General features: G+C 43.3%; 1 protein-coding gene across 2 annotated transcripts; it reads left to right on the forward strand.

Annotated features, from left to right (window-relative positions):
• The first annotated feature begins 993 nt into the window (after window positions 1-993).
• Window positions 994-12993, forward strand: LOC120666219 (ubiquitin C-terminal hydrolase 12-like). 2 transcript variants are annotated; one of them, XM_039946007.1, is made up of 31 exons: window positions 994-1176; window positions 1345-1429; window positions 1596-1746; window positions 1841-1998; window positions 3214-3479; window positions 3559-3777; window positions 3843-3951; window positions 4036-4151; window positions 4322-4420; window positions 4916-5025; window positions 5750-5824; window positions 6520-6598; window positions 6686-6832; window positions 6905-6985; window positions 7070-7189; window positions 7550-7672; window positions 8115-8192; window positions 8298-8386; window positions 8475-8583; window positions 8817-8885; window positions 8978-9088; window positions 9535-9590; window positions 9684-9861; window positions 9968-10069; window positions 10150-10221; window positions 10398-10463; window positions 10628-10693; window positions 10783-10983; window positions 11712-11786; window positions 11880-11966; window positions 12420-12993. In XM_039946007.1, the coding sequence occupies exons 1-31, from the start codon at window positions 1147-1149 to the stop codon at window positions 12459-12461; spliced, it is 3369 nt and encodes a 1122-aa protein (XP_039801941.1). In that variant the 5' UTR covers window positions 994-1146; the 3' UTR covers window positions 12462-12993. The 2 variants fall into 2 exon arrangements, with proteins under 2 accessions (XP_039801941.1, XP_039801942.1); XM_039946008.1 differs by having other exon boundaries at window positions 1147-1176; window positions 1348-1429.
• The last annotated feature ends 1934 nt before the right edge of the window (window positions 12994-14927 follow it).

The following is a 14927-nucleotide window of genomic DNA, read 5'->3' on the forward strand; positions in this document are numbered from 1 at the left end:
GCACGGGCCCACGGGCCTGTTTCGTGCCGGGCCGGCCCGACAGATCCCGGCACTACAACGTAGTTTGGGCCGCCCGAAGCCCATCCGAGGCGAGGAGGCGGCGGCGACGGCCGACGCTGCGGTCCTGCGGAGACGAGGCGCGCGGGGGGGGGGGGGGGTGCGGCGAGGCCGAGACGAGGAGGCGGCGGGGGTTAGTGGGGCCGAGACGAGGAGGTGCGGCGGCCGGCGAGGAGGATACGAGGCGGCGGCGACGGCCGACGCGGCGGAGACAAGGAGGCGGCGGGGCCGAGACGAGGAGGTAGCGGCGGCCGGCGGGGAAGGAAACGAGGCGGCGACCGGCGGCGCCTGCCGGGGCGGAGACGAGAAGGCGACGACGGCTAGCGGGGCAGAGACGAGGCGGCGCCGCCCGGCGGGGCGGAGGCGAGGAGGCGGCGGGCCAGAGTCGCAATCTCGGGCTCTCGGCGTCTTGCGCTCACCCTCTGGCGGTGGGGCGAGCCGGCGTCCAGAGCGCTGGGCGCCGGGCGGGGGGTGCTAGGGTTAGGGTTGGTGGAGTGGGGGGAGGGGGGCTGCGGCGTTGCGCTGACGGGATGGATCAGGAGAGCCGCTGAGCCGGCGTCCGCTCCCTGCCTGCCTCCCTGGCTGTGGGCTGGGCCGGCCAACTTGGTCCCCTGTTGGAGTTAGCGGGCTGCCTTCGGGCCGGCCTGCTAACTTCGTGCCGGGCCGTGCCAGCCCACGGGCGGGGGTGACGGCCCAAGCCCGAGCACGGTATATGTGCCGGGCCAGCCCGGGCATGGTGGGGAACGGGCCGGGCCGGGCCGTGCTTGGACCAGGCCAAATTCGCCGTGCTTCGGACGGGCCAACGGGCCGCGGCGACATCTATAGCTCGGAACTCCAAGTCCCAAACACTCCGAGGTCTGTCCTCCTCCTTGCCCCGCTGGACCCAGCAAAATCCCCAAATCGCCCTCCGACAGCACGCGACCGACCTCTGCCCCCCCTCCCCGCATCAGCAACTTCCCCTCGCCTCGCATCTCCGCCCCCGACCCCTCCCAACCCCTCCTCCGCCTCCTCTTCCCGCCCGCCGCCGCCGCCGCCGCTTGGCGGCCGCCCTCTCGCAAGTCCACCGCAGTCGCCGGAGACGACGACCCCATGACTATGATGACGCCGCCCCCTCTCGAGGTACGTGCCGCTCCCCCCTCACTCCGCCCGCCCGCCCGCCCCGATCTCGGTGGTTCGCCCCCCTCGCCGGCCCCGGTCCCGGCGCCGATCGGGTAGGGCTTGGCTTTGCTCTAGGGTTCACGCGCCGCGCCGGATCTGACACCCCCGCGTTCCGGCTCACGGCAGCAGCAGCAGCAGGAGGACGAGGAGATGCTCGTGCCGCACCAGGAGCTCCCCGTCGCCGGCCCCGAGCCCGCCCCGCAGCCCATGGAAGGTGAGGACCAGGGCCTCCTCGCGATTCGCCCCCCTCCCGCCCTCCGTCTGCCCTTGCGTGTGTTTGCGGGGTCGCTGGGTTTATGCGTTTCTGGCTCGCGTTTGATCTCATCTTATCTCACGCGTGGTGGTTTCTACTGTGGTTGCTTTGCTGCTGCTGCTGCCAGTCGTTGCGCAGACGGAGACCGCCAACACAGCGGAGAGCCAGCCGGTGGAGGACCCGCAGACGTCGCGCTTCACCTGGACGATTGAGAGCTTCAGCCGGCTCAACACTAAGAAGCACTACTCCGACGTGTTTGTTGTCGGGGGGTACAAATGGTGAGCTTGGGATCTCTTGCCACTGTAACCGCTGCTGGAAACACGGGTAAAGGTCTCGGGGGGTTTTAATGGAAGTGCTGCTTTTTGGTTGCAGGCGTGTGCTGATTTTCCCCAAGGGGAACAATGTGGACCACTTGTCGATGTATTTGGATGTCGCGGATTCGGGGAACCTCCCATACGGGTGGAGCCGGTATGCTCAGTTCAGCTTGGCCGTTGTGAACCAGATCCATCCCAAGTATACGATACGGAAAGGTATCTATTTCGTCATTTATTTTTGCCCATGTGTCTTTGAATGGGCATTCCATCTTGGAAGTTTTGAAGGGGCTATATCTTACTTGTCATGAACTGAACTGGAACATTTTGAGACCTTTGGCAGCTATTTGATCATCGACAAAGGTCAAACTTTAATCACGATAGCATGTAGGTTGCTGCGAATTTTAGTAGTGCAACTGAAGGCGAACACATTACATGCCTGGTTGTATGGGTGTATATAGTGAGTCAAAAATCCTGCCTGCTTGCATGAAGTTATAACTAGAAATGTAGTGTACGGGCTATTTGCCTATAGCTAATGACAACTAATATGCAAAACGATAGACGACAACTCTCCCCCCTCCCCTTAATGATAGGACATGGTTTACTATTATGAATCAAAATACAAAATTCAATACACGTACCACATGCAGGGCACATAAAGTTCTTCGAAAGCTTAATAATTTCTTTTTGTAAGTTACTTCAATTTTGAGGGGGCTAATCCCTTCTAGATAAGTATTTTGTTTTTATTTATTTACTTTATTTTTGTAGGATGCTATTCAGCTATGAGCATCTTTTTTAATTGCCTTTCTGGCAACTCAAACTATGGTTGCTGCATTGTTTTTTCTGTGTTGAAAAATGTCACTATTCTGTCGGTTGTAAAAGATTCTTTTTTTGACTTCTATTTCCATATAAATAGTTGTGTCAATATTGTTTAGTGTGGCTTTTGTTAGGATCAATGTAGATCATTAAGCATATGCGTAGTTCATTGTTATAATGGATGATAGAATATTTTGAATGATGATACATTCAAATAAATAGAGCTATGGATAAATGCTTCTGCAAACTCATGCTGTTTGAAATTGCCAATGGATGTCTTACTGATGTGCAGACAGGAGTACGGGGCCCGCATTTCAGCCTCAGAACATCTTTTTTTTTTGAAAACTACATTGGTTGCATTTATGCTTATTTACATTTTCCCAGCAGCTCCTACCAGTTTTGGTTCTTATTTTGAACTTTTCTGCTCAGTTGCCAACTCAGTTGCTTGAATCCCTAATCTTCAGTTCAGTTGCTAATAATCTATTAAGTGATGTATAGATACAAACACAATTGTCTTACATAAGTTTGATTGCCGTTTTACCTTAGTTACATTTTAGTTTTCCAGTATTTGGGCAATATTTCGTTTGGTTGAATATATGTTGGTCCCATGTTTGGCAGATACCCAGCACCAATTTAATGCACGTGAGAGCGACTGGGGTTTCACATCATTTATGCCTTTAAGTGACCTGTATGACCCAAGCAGGGGCTATCTCGTGAATGACACAGTTGTTGTAGAAGCTGAAGTTGCTGTCCGAAGAATGGTTGATTATTGGACTTACGACTCGAAAAAAGAGACAGGTTATGTAGGCCTCAAGAATCAAGGTGCTACCTGTTATATGAACTCTCTCCTGCAAACATTGTACCATATACCATACTTCAGGAAGGTGAGATCAAGCATTGTTCTATCCCGCATGTGTTTCTAAGTGTTCGAATATCAAAACTAATTTATAACTGTTTTCTTAGGCTGTATATCATATGCCAACAACTGAGAATGACATGCCATCTGGGAGTATTCCTCTAGCCCTGCAGAGCCTTTTTTATAAGCTCCAGTATAGTGACAACAGTGTAGCAACGAAAGAATTGACCAAATCCTTTGGATGGGATACTTATGATTCTTTCATGCAGCATGATGTGCAAGAGCTCAATAGAGTTCTTTGTGAGAAACTTGAAGATAAGATGAAGGTAAATATGACAATAACAAGTTGCAATATGGTGATTACTTTTTATTAACTTTGCTTTCTTCACAGGGAACTGTTGTGGAAGGAACAATTGAACAATTATTTGAAGGTCACCACATTAATTACATTGAGTGCATTAATGTGGACTACAAATCCAGCAGAAAAGAATCATTTTATGGTAGGCCTTGTCATTTTAACTATATTATAATATATATATTATTTTTAATCAATGATATAAATTTCTTATGTCATGGCCTTGCAGATTTACAGCTTGATGTGAAAGGTTGTCGTGATGTTTATGCATCATTTGATAAATATGTGGAAGTGGAACGTCTAGAGGGTGATAACAAATATCATGCTGAGCAATATGGCTTACAGGTTCCCACCAATCCTGTTCAGTGCATTGCTTTGTAGCTGAATATTAATTAACTGATTCTCAGAGTTTTAGGAATTTCTAGGCATTTCAATTTATATGATGAATATTTTTTCTGACCTTTTTGTTATTATAATTGTACCTTGATTTCAAAATATATTTTTTGCATTTACAGGATGCAAAGAAAGGTGTGCTCTTCCTTGATTTCCCTCCTGTTTTGCAACTTCAACTGAAGCGTTTTGAATATGATTACATGCGAGATACAATGGTTAAGGTTAGAACTGTGCTAAATGTCACTGTAAAAATGATAAGTTACTTTAGATATTTGTGATTGTTTGACGTAAATAAATTTCTTAATAAAATGCTGGTTATCATGGCATGCATCTGGATTTGAGGGTTTGGCATTGACTAAGCTGTAAGGCTTTAGACTGATGAAAAACAGACATTATTTTGAGATTTCTGAACCTGTCCCCATTTTGGCACTGGTATCAATTTTGATTCTTTCAATTTACATGTAGTATTTTTAGATATTTGCAAGGCTGGTGTAATTTCTTTCAAATTACACGGAACAGTTATCTAAAGGTTGGCTAGAATTTGCACAAAAGTAATGTGATTTTATCTGTGACTCCTATGTCATGAAGTACTTGGCAATCACTGTTAATTGCTAACTCTTTGAACCCAGAACAACACAATGGGGCTATCTATGCATTGGTAAACCTAGTGTTTTGTTTTTCGGGTTGCTGAACCTCTTATGAACCTACTTCTGCAGATTAATGACCGTTATGAATTCCCGCTACAACTTGATCTTGATAGAGACTATGGAAAATATCTCTCACCAGATGCAGATCGAAGTATTAGAAACCTTTATACGCTTCACAGGTAATTTATTTATCATATATTCCAATTCTGTGAATGGTTTTAGATAGGCACAATGGCTATACTGAAGAAATCTAATCCATATATGTAGACCTGCTGAGAGTTTCTGATCAATGTAGCACTACTTCAAAAGGTGTTCCTTTTCTTACTGGAGAAATAGGCACAATGTCAATTACTGTTTTGATATTTGCCACTGCTTTATAGTATTTAGACTTAATTCCACCACTGTAAAAATTATTCCGTGTATGCCACTACCGTACCTCTTTGAGTGGCATACACTAAAATTGGTACGGTAGGGGCATAAACCAAACAAGTTTCCTACAGTGGTGGCACGAGTCTAAATATTACAAAAGCCATGGCAAATATCAAAACTGTAATTGACACAGTGCCTCAAACGTTTCAACCGACTTTTTCCTCCCTACTCTAGATGCTGATACCTTGTTTCGCGGAATTGAAAAGAATCTGAATGTAGAATTGGTCGATAAATTATACGTATTAAATATTGTTCTTTTGCCGCCTTCTAAATACAAAGATACTTAGCTCTCCTGCATGTTCGAGAAAAAAATATTGTTCGTCTGCCCTATATTGTGAAGCTCTGTTAGAAAACGTGCAAATTTGAAAGTTTGCTCTCTTCCTTGTGTTGACTGGTAATACAAGCGCATTATTAATTTTTTCCTCAGAACATGATCCATTTTTTCAGTGCTGATGTTGCCTATGTTTTGTTCAGTGTTCTTGTTCATAGTGGAGGAGTACATGGGGGTCACTATTATGCTTTCATTCGGCCAACTCTCTCAGATCAGTGGTGCGTTTTCATCTCATGGATTCTTGTGTTTTATGGTACTGTGTGTTTTATTTTATGCCGTGAACTGCTATTTTGACTGTGGTCCGACGTTAAGCTTGAGAACATATAATTGTGACTATCTAGTTCTGAAAATGCCTCGTGTTCTTGTTACCTTGGAATAATTGGTATGAAGATAATCTCTCAATTAGACTTGATGTCTATATATACAACGTATGGGCTATTATGGACCTAGAGTGGTTGGGCCTGATATTTACATAACAGTTTCATGCTCCTCTGCTCATGACTTCAGTCTACTCATTTCTGGCTTCATCACCATCTTGTGTCAGTATGCAATCCTCTGAATCTGTTGGTTAGCTTCATCAGTAACTTCTATCAGCATTACTGTACGTTGGCAGTTCAGAGTGTTGAATAGCCTTTCACAACAATTTCTGGTTTCAACACCATGTTGTGTCAATATGCAATCCTCTGAACATGTTTGATATTTTTATCAGTATGTTCTATGAGCCTTACTGTAGGTTGACAAGTTCAGAGTGTTAAGTAGCCTTTCACAACAATTTCTTATTTGACCAGATGGGCCATGGATTCGCTTTCTTTGCTTATGCATACCACAACATGATCCCAGTTACTATATTCTTTGAAATATTTTGCAAATGTCATGCTTTATGAATTTTTCTGGTTGGATACTCACATTTCAGGTACAAATTCGATGATGAGCGGGTTACAAAAGAAGATACTAAAAAGGCGCTTGAAGAGCAGTATGGGGGTGAGGAAGAGGTAACATTCTTTTAGACAAATGTTAGTTTAGTATTGACTTTAATTCCCTCATCTTGCTTATTTTTTTTTCTTCTTTGCATGAAACAGTTGCCTCAAATAAACCCTGGTTTCAATAACACGCCGTTCAAATTCACAAAGTATTCAAATGCCTACATGCTTGTCTATATTCGTGAGAGTGACAAGGAGAAAATTATGTGTAATGTTGATGAGAAGGATATTGCGGAGCATTTACGGGTAAATAGTTCGTGTATACCCCTCTGCCCCCCTTTTTTGAAGATAATGACTGATTTAACTGTGCTTTTACAGATAAGGTTGAAGAAGGAACAAGAAGAGAAAGAACACAAGAAAAAGGAAAAGGCTGAAGCACACCTCTACACTATCATAAAGGTTTGGTCTTGTTTCAGTCATATGGAGCTTCTCTCTCTTGGTGACTTTTTCTGATAGATCTTTGTTTGTAAAAAATGATAATAGATTGCTCGAGATGAAGATTTGAAAGATCAGATTGGTAAGAATATATATTTTGATCTGGTGGACCATGAGAAAGTTCGAAGTTTCCGCATTCAGAAGCAATTGCCTTTTACTTCGTTCAAGGTAATGATCCAGAAAACTGTACCAGTTTTTTCATATAAAGGTTTCCAGATAATTTTTTTTGGTTATTACTGGCCTATTTGCAAGGGATTGAGGAGCTACATTTGTGGTGGTTTTGAAATCAGCTTCATACACAGCCTTATTTTCTATTGTGATTCTGTATATAACTACCAGATATTAAGCAGTGCACTTGCTTTATGGCCTGGCTAATTTCTGAACACCCATCTATCTCATTCCAGATTTCTTTAATTTTCTAGTTGTGCTCTATAATCCACGTCAAAGCTATAGTTTCTGACATAATATAAATAATCATGCTTTGACTTGAATTTAGTCTCACTTGATTTTTCAAATGATTTTTAATAGGAGGAAGTTGCAAAGGAATATGGCATCCCTGTACAGTTTCAGCGCTTCTGGTTGTGGGCTAAGAGGCAGAACCATACATACCGGCCAAATCGTCCGCTGACCCCCCATGAGGAAGCGCAATCAGTGAGTCTATAACTTTTAGAAGTTCACACTTATGATCCTTGTAATTGAATAAGTGGAACACTATTTGGTTCATCATTAGTGAAGTCATCGTCTCTTAACTTCTGTTCAGGTTTTATTGTCATTTGCTTGATTGATCCTTTCTTTTTTGTTCCATTTTGCCATTATGTGATGTAAAAAGGGTATATTTTATTCCCTGATAATACCTGCAAGTTCTATCTTCACATATCACTTGTAATCTGGAGACAAGGACAGGTGAAGTTGTGTGCATTTCATAACGCTTGAGATTTACTTACATGTAACATGCACCATTAGTTTATTTGAACTCATGATCTATCAGTTTGTTAGAAATATTGAAAAATTAGAGGCATCTTATCGTAGCCTTTTACTTCTTTAACTTGTATTAATTCATTTGTTATTCTAATTCATCATTTTTGTTGCAAAGGTCGGGCAGCTTAGGGAAGTCTCAAATAAGGCACACAATGCTGAGCTGAAGCTGTTTCTGGAAGTTGAACTTGGACCGGTAATAGCATAAGCAATTGCAGTATTTTGTTTCTTTTTCTCCTACTTCTCTATTATGCATTCCAGATTTGAAATGCATGATCGTGCCTAATTATTACTTTTATAGGAGTTATGTCCAATTCGTCCACCAGAGAAGAGCAAAGAAGACATACTACTTTTCTTCAAGCTTTATAATGCTGAGAAGGAAGAGCTCCGGTATATGTTACTTGCTAATCTATTTGTCAATCATTTTGTTGGAAAATATTACAGATGACTGACCTGGTGACATTGGTCTGTTATACAGTTTTGTTGGTAGACTTTTCATGAAGGCTCTGGGAAAGCCATCCGACATATTGACGAAACTAAATGAAATGGCTGGATTTTCTCCAAATGAAGAAATTGAGTTATATGAGGTGCTTCACAATTCTGCATTTATTTCTCCAGATTACACAAAGTATTAGAACTTGCAGTATGCGTGTTCTATCATGTGCTGATACAGTTCTGTTAAAGTTCTTGATTCTTCAAGTGTACCTTGCCTGATAGTTAATGTTAATGGAGCTTAATGTTATGCACTTTATTTAGTAATGCTGTAGTGGTGCTCTTCGCAAGATAAATTTTCTGAGTCTTTGACATTATTATTCTGCAGGAAATTAAGTTTGAGCCAAATGTGATGTGTGAACATATTGACAAGAAACTAACTTTCCGTTCAAGCCAGGTTTGCAAAGTTTTTCTTTTTTTGATACATTTTTTTTTCTGTAGTTAACAAAGGCATTTATTGATTTTTCAACTTGTTTTCACATGCTTTAGCTTGAAGATGGAGACATAATCTGTTTCCAAAAGGCTCCTGTTCCTGATGGTGATACACAAGTGCGCTATCCAGATGTTCCTTCATTCTTGGAGTATGTTCACAATAGGCAGGTATACTTCAGTGTCCTGCATTTATCCAGGATAAAACCAGAACTTCACTCAGTCATACATGAATAGCTTGATTCTTTGTAATGCTGATCTTGTATATTCTTTTTGTCTCCTAATTGTTCTTGTAAATAACTCTCTGTTTAATTTAATTTAATTATGTATTGTGGCAAGCATGAGCTTCCGTCCCAATACCATTATCAAATTAGCATATTTGGAGGACCAATTACCAAATTAGTTCGACTTGTTTGCATGCACATAATCTTTGTAAAACAGTTTCTCATGTGTTGATATACAAGGGTATATCTGGTTCTTGTTTGTTTTACTATGAAAACATAATTATGCTTGCTGTTTTCTGTGAAGTTCGAACTAAATTACTGTTACCGAGCTCACTTGTAACTTTCCCCCCTCAAACGCAGCTCACTTGTAACTTTTGTTTTTTTGTACTATAGGTTGTGCACTTTCGGTCTCTGGACAAACCAAAAGATGATGATTTTTCTCTGGAATTGTAAGGAATTGCAAATCAAACGGATAAACTGATTTTATATTTGAACTATTGTTTTGATCAACTTACATGTATGTGTTTCTTGTTTTCACTTAGGTCAAAGCTTCATACTTATGATGATGTTGTTGAGAGAGTTGCGCATCAACTTGGCTTGGATGATCCATCAAAGATTCGGCTTACATCTCACAATTGTTACTCTCAGCAACCTAAACCGCAGCCTATCAGATATCGGGGAGTAGAACATCTACTGGACATGCTTGTCCATTATAATCAGGTCAAATTTCCTTTCTTTGTTTATCCATTAAGTATATTATTGCATTTGCAAATAGTTAACATGACACTGATTTGTGCTACTTTCTATTTTTATGCTCCATTCACAGACTTCTGATATCTTGTATTACGAGGTTCTGGACATTCCACTGCCAGAATTGCAGTGTTTGAAAACACTTAAAGTTGCATTCCACCATGCAACAAAAGATGAGGTTTGTCTCATGCTTCCTAGTAGTTCCTATGCTTATCATTTATTGCTAAAGTATGTCACTGAGACACATGAACTTGTCAGGTTGTAGTTCATAGCATAAGACTTCCAAAGAATAGCACCATCAGCGATGTGATTACTGACTTGAAAACCAAGGTGATCACTCATCTGTATTTCAGTTTATCCAGTTAGTTTGTTTCTCTTGAAAACCCTTAGCTGAATTGAAATGTGATGGTTTTAATTGGGTTTCTGCATAATAGCTTTATCTTGTTACTACAGTATCTTATTTTTGGCTGAAGCATGACTCTAATGCTCATTTTAATGCACAACAGGTTGAACTATCTAACCCTGATGCTGAGCTCCGCTTGCTTGAAGTATTCTACCACAAGATTTATAAGGTTCGTGCATTTACATTAGTGGTTTATGTGAAACATTTCCCCCAAAGGTTCCTGTATACTTTGTTTTGATGCAATGTTCTGGAGTTTCTGAAGAACTTTCTAAAATTAGTCTTATCTTTCCTTAAATTTGGCATTGTTATGGAGGATTTAATTATTCTCCACAGATCTTTCCGCCTCATGAGAAGATAGAGAACATAAACGATCAATACTGGACACTACGGGCTGAGGAGGTTTGTATTGTTTCATCTTTCTTGTCATTAATAATGTTGCCCTTTGATCTGTTTTCTGTTGACATAAGTTTCTAACAATTTTGAAACAGATCCCAGAGGAAGAGAAGAATCTTGGCCCACATGACCGATTGATTCATGTTTACCATTTCATGAAAGACCCTAATCAGAACCAGCAGATTCAGAATTTCGGAGATCCTTTTTTGATGGTTATCCGTGAAGGTGATACTGCTGCCGAAGTAATGGAGCGCATCCAGAGAAAACTTAGAGTTCCTGGCGAGGAATTCTCCAAGGTAATCTATTTTTATGTTCATTTTAATTTTGAATTGATTTGTCCAGAAGGGTATATTGCCCTTTTATACAAATATGGATATTGTGGCAACTTGATTCTAAAAAACTGCCTATTTGTCCAATTTTTATGGGGTGTTTTGTTTTCTCACAAAGGTCGACTCCTATTCATCAAGTTACCACTAGCTTTGTCTGCTTATTATAGTTCTTTCCGCCACGCCATCTTAGCTTCTGCGATTCTGACCCCTTCCTGTCAGGGTGACATGCTTTGGGCAGCTGATGCATTGGCAAACTCTGGAATGAAACCAAATTATGGTTGCAAAACTCTGTTGTCTTGTATCTGCAATGGGGCAAAACCACGTCAAGGGGTTATTTTCTCCAGTTACAATATTAGTTGATAGTAGGAATAGATATCAAAATTTTAGTTGTGGGGAGACATTGAGCACCTTTTCTTTGTTCAGAGGAGCAAAATAATGAATATCCCTCTCCAGAAATGAAAGAACTTTTTAATCCTAAGTTTTGCCATTCTTGTCATAAAGATGTAACATTGATGAACCCTAAGTCCAGTAATGTCATACAGTTCTTGCTAGTCCCTTCCTGGGTCTTCCTTGTATTTTAGTTTGTTACCTGATTTGTACTGAATTTCTAGGAAATTATAACATTTTCTTCACAGCAATTTGTACTGCCTTATGGATCTCTATTTCTGAATTCCTGATATTACTTGTTTGATCAGTGGAAGCTTGCATTCATATCCATGAATCGGCCAGAGTACCTTCAGGATACTGATGTTGTATCAGCACGATTTCAGGCACGTGGTTTCTTCAGCATTACATAAATGCATACCATCTCTTGTCTGCTATATTAATACATGATACTTGATGCTTTTCTTTTCATTGTACAGAGGAGAGACGTATACGGTGCTTGGGAACAATACCTTGGCTTGGAGCACACTGATACAACATCAAAAAGGTCTTACACAGCCAATCAGGTAGGCAATGCTATCCTGTTGTGAAATGAGTGAAATAGATGTTTTATGTATCTTAGAAATCAATTCCTGGTCATGTTTATGTGCATCTTGCTTGCTTTGCTGTTGTCATGCTTAGAATATTGTTTACCTGCTTGGCTGCTTACATGCTTTTCTGTTATTATTTTGTGTATCTTTTTGCCCACCTATTGATTTGGTGCTGGGTATTTAGAATATTGTTGAACATGAATGGCTTTTCTGTTTTTTTGCACTAGCAATTAAGTGGTATAAGATGTTTCATTCCTTAGGCTGAGGGCAAATAATTAAATAAACATAGCCATGCATTAAAATGACTTCACATATTAACCGCTATGGTTTATTTGTACTGTGCAAATAATCTGAGCTGCCCTATGGTATTATTCCTTTGCAATGGCCATTTGCAGTGTAACTCTTTGTGTTGGTTTGCATTGTCTGCAGAATCGTCACACATATGAGAAGCCTGTGAAAATTTATAATTGAGAAACCTTCATCTGGACCTCCATCCAACAAAGGCCTCTCATTTGAGTCAGTTTGCCAAAGATTTTAAGAGACGTCCCAGAAAGAAAAAGGGCAGAGAAATCAATTGCTGCTTGTATGCCGAGGCCTTCATGACTCAGCAATGGCGCCAACAGTCGGTATCCCTCCTGTTGTTGATTGGCCAAAGGGTATTCTTTCCGAGGCTTTCCCATCTTGCTTCTAAGCAACCAAGCATGTGTGTTGGTTTTTTCATCGTGTCGAGTATGATGGCCCCCTGCTAGGATAGGTGTTTGCTTAATTTGTAGAGCAAAGCTAGTACATAAGAAAAAAGATTTTGGTAGGGGGCATGTATACAGGATTATAGCTGGAGACTGATTGCTGAATTGGCGCCTCTTGTAGCTTGGGGGAACAATGGGAGAGATTGTATAATGGGTTTGGTATTGGTTCCAATTTTCCGTGTTGTTGAGAGATGTAAGATGATAACCGAGCAGATAGTACAGTTTTGAGTTCCAGCGTAGTCAATCTTGTTGGCAAACTTGGCATCCGCTCAGATAATACCTGTTATCGTTCTGTAAAAATCATGCCAGACATGGTCCGCTGCCAGCCCATTTTGCAAACCAAGAAAGCCCATCATGATAGATCACCGAAAGACAAGCATGCGGTGGAATATTTGAAGCTTATCTCGAATGCATGTGTCAGCCCTGTGGTGACAAGCTCGTTCGTTTCTTTTTGTGGCAGTGCCCATGGATGTAATGGCTCAGTTCCTCTTATTTTTTCTTCCTCTTATTTTTTTTTGTGGCTATGAGCTTTTGGGTCTGCACGTGGGGGTGGTTTAAAAAAAAGAAAAAAATTGGCACGGTTATAATTGTGTCTAGATATACTTGTCATAAAAGTTGCGGTTCAAACTTCATACGAAATGACAATTCGGGCTAGTGCTTCATCTGAAATTCGTTATTTGTGCAAACTTGAATGACTTCCGTATCACCGGCTAGTCAATTTGTAAGTGCGTTGCTACTTTGGATGGTAATGTAAGGATTCGACACGAGAGTTTATACTGGTTTGGGCGGAATGTCTCTACGTCCAGTTCGAGCTCTCGCGCTCTTACACTCAAAGTTTGCAATAGGGGTTACAAACGGGTGAGAGAGGGAACGAGCTTCCCAATTCTCTGGTGGAAACGAGCGGGTGTGTGCGTATGCGCGTGTAAGCGTGAGTTTTTTCGGTACCCCGTGCATGGGGTACCCCCGGCCCCTTTATAGCCCAAGGGAGACTGGGGTCGGATACAAAAAGGATGGAAACGTGAGAAAGGAAAAGTCTAGGGGTCGGATGTGTCTTGGTCATCCCTTCTTCCGGTTGGTTGGCCTCGGTACGGCCCCTAGTCACCTATTCCTTCGGCGACAATCTTCTTCCCTCGACTTCAGCTCTTGATGATCATGGCGGGGGAAAGAAAGTCATGGCGTGATGTAGCCCTTGTCCCATCACAGGGACACATGTGGTGATCGCTTTGCTGGCGGTGCTGGCGTTGGCTGGGAGGGACGTCCTCCCCCTGTCCCCGAGGACGGTCTCCCCGTCCTTAGAGCTGACATCGGGGTGAGAGGGGGCGTGCTCCGTCCCGTCGGTAAGGCGTTGTCACGTCGGACTGCTGTCGCCCCTGCCCGAGCCCTTGCTGTGGCAGGGGGAATGGTCTTGTCAGCCCACGCGGGCCTCTGTCAGGTTAATGATAGTCTTTGGGTTCACGGCACGGTCAAACTGCCTCGTGGGCTCTCTCCTACCCCTTCCGCCGGGGTCGGAGCGATATTTTTCCGTAAGGGTCCGATGCGGCGGGAGTCTCTCCGCGAGGGTCGGGCGAGGCAGTGACTTCCTCGCGGGGGTTGGTCTTTGGGCGGCACTCCCCCTAGGGGTCGGCTCCTAGTGAGCCGGTTGCGCCCGTCTTGGGCCGTGATTATCTTATCCTCATTGGGCCTTTATTGCTTAATCATAGGTTTTGGGGGTACCCATTACCTTTACCTCCATCAGTAGCCCCCGACCCCGTCGCGCCTAATTGTGTTGGCGCGTCGGGGGGTCTGACGGTTCTACGCGCGGAAATCACTCCGCGGCTAACGCTGTCTCTTCCTGTGGGTGCGCGCGAGCGCACCCACTAGGTGTAGCCCCGAGCCTCTGATCGAATCAGGGATTCGCTTAGAGGGTGATCCTGCTGTAATAAATCGCGACGTCTTTCGGCGTCTTGACGGAACGGGCCTTTCTGACCGGCCGCTCAGTGACGGGACGCGTCGCTGCCTCCCTGTTCTCCAATGGGTGCGCGCGAGCGCACCCAGTGGGTGTAGCCCCCGAGCCTCTGAGCGAGTCAGAGACTCGTTCAGAGGTTGGAAACCATCTATTACCCGTGTCGGCCGGGGTTGCGCGTCGGCTTGGCTGTCCAGACCCGTCCAGCTCCGGCCTGCGCTCAACTCTGAGCAGGGCGGGTTGCGCGTC

Source organism: Panicum virgatum, chromosome 3N (genome assembly GCF_016808335.1).
Source record: "Panicum virgatum strain AP13 chromosome 3N, P.virgatum_v5, whole genome shotgun sequence".
Lineage (NCBI taxonomy): Eukaryota > Viridiplantae > Streptophyta > Magnoliopsida > Poales > Poaceae > Panicum > Panicum virgatum.

Coding starts and splice junctions, on each gene's coding strand:
- LOC120666219 (XM_039946007.1), top strand. CDS start 1,147: ATGACTATGATGACGCCGCCCCCTCTCGAG. Junction 10,694..10,782: donor GGACACTACGGGCTGAGGAG/GTTTGTATTGTT, acceptor ATTTTGAAACAG/ATCCCAGAGGAAGAGAAGAA. Junction 11,787..11,879: donor TTGTATCAGCACGATTTCAG/GCACGTGGTTTC, acceptor TTCATTGTACAG/AGGAGAGACGTATACGGTGC.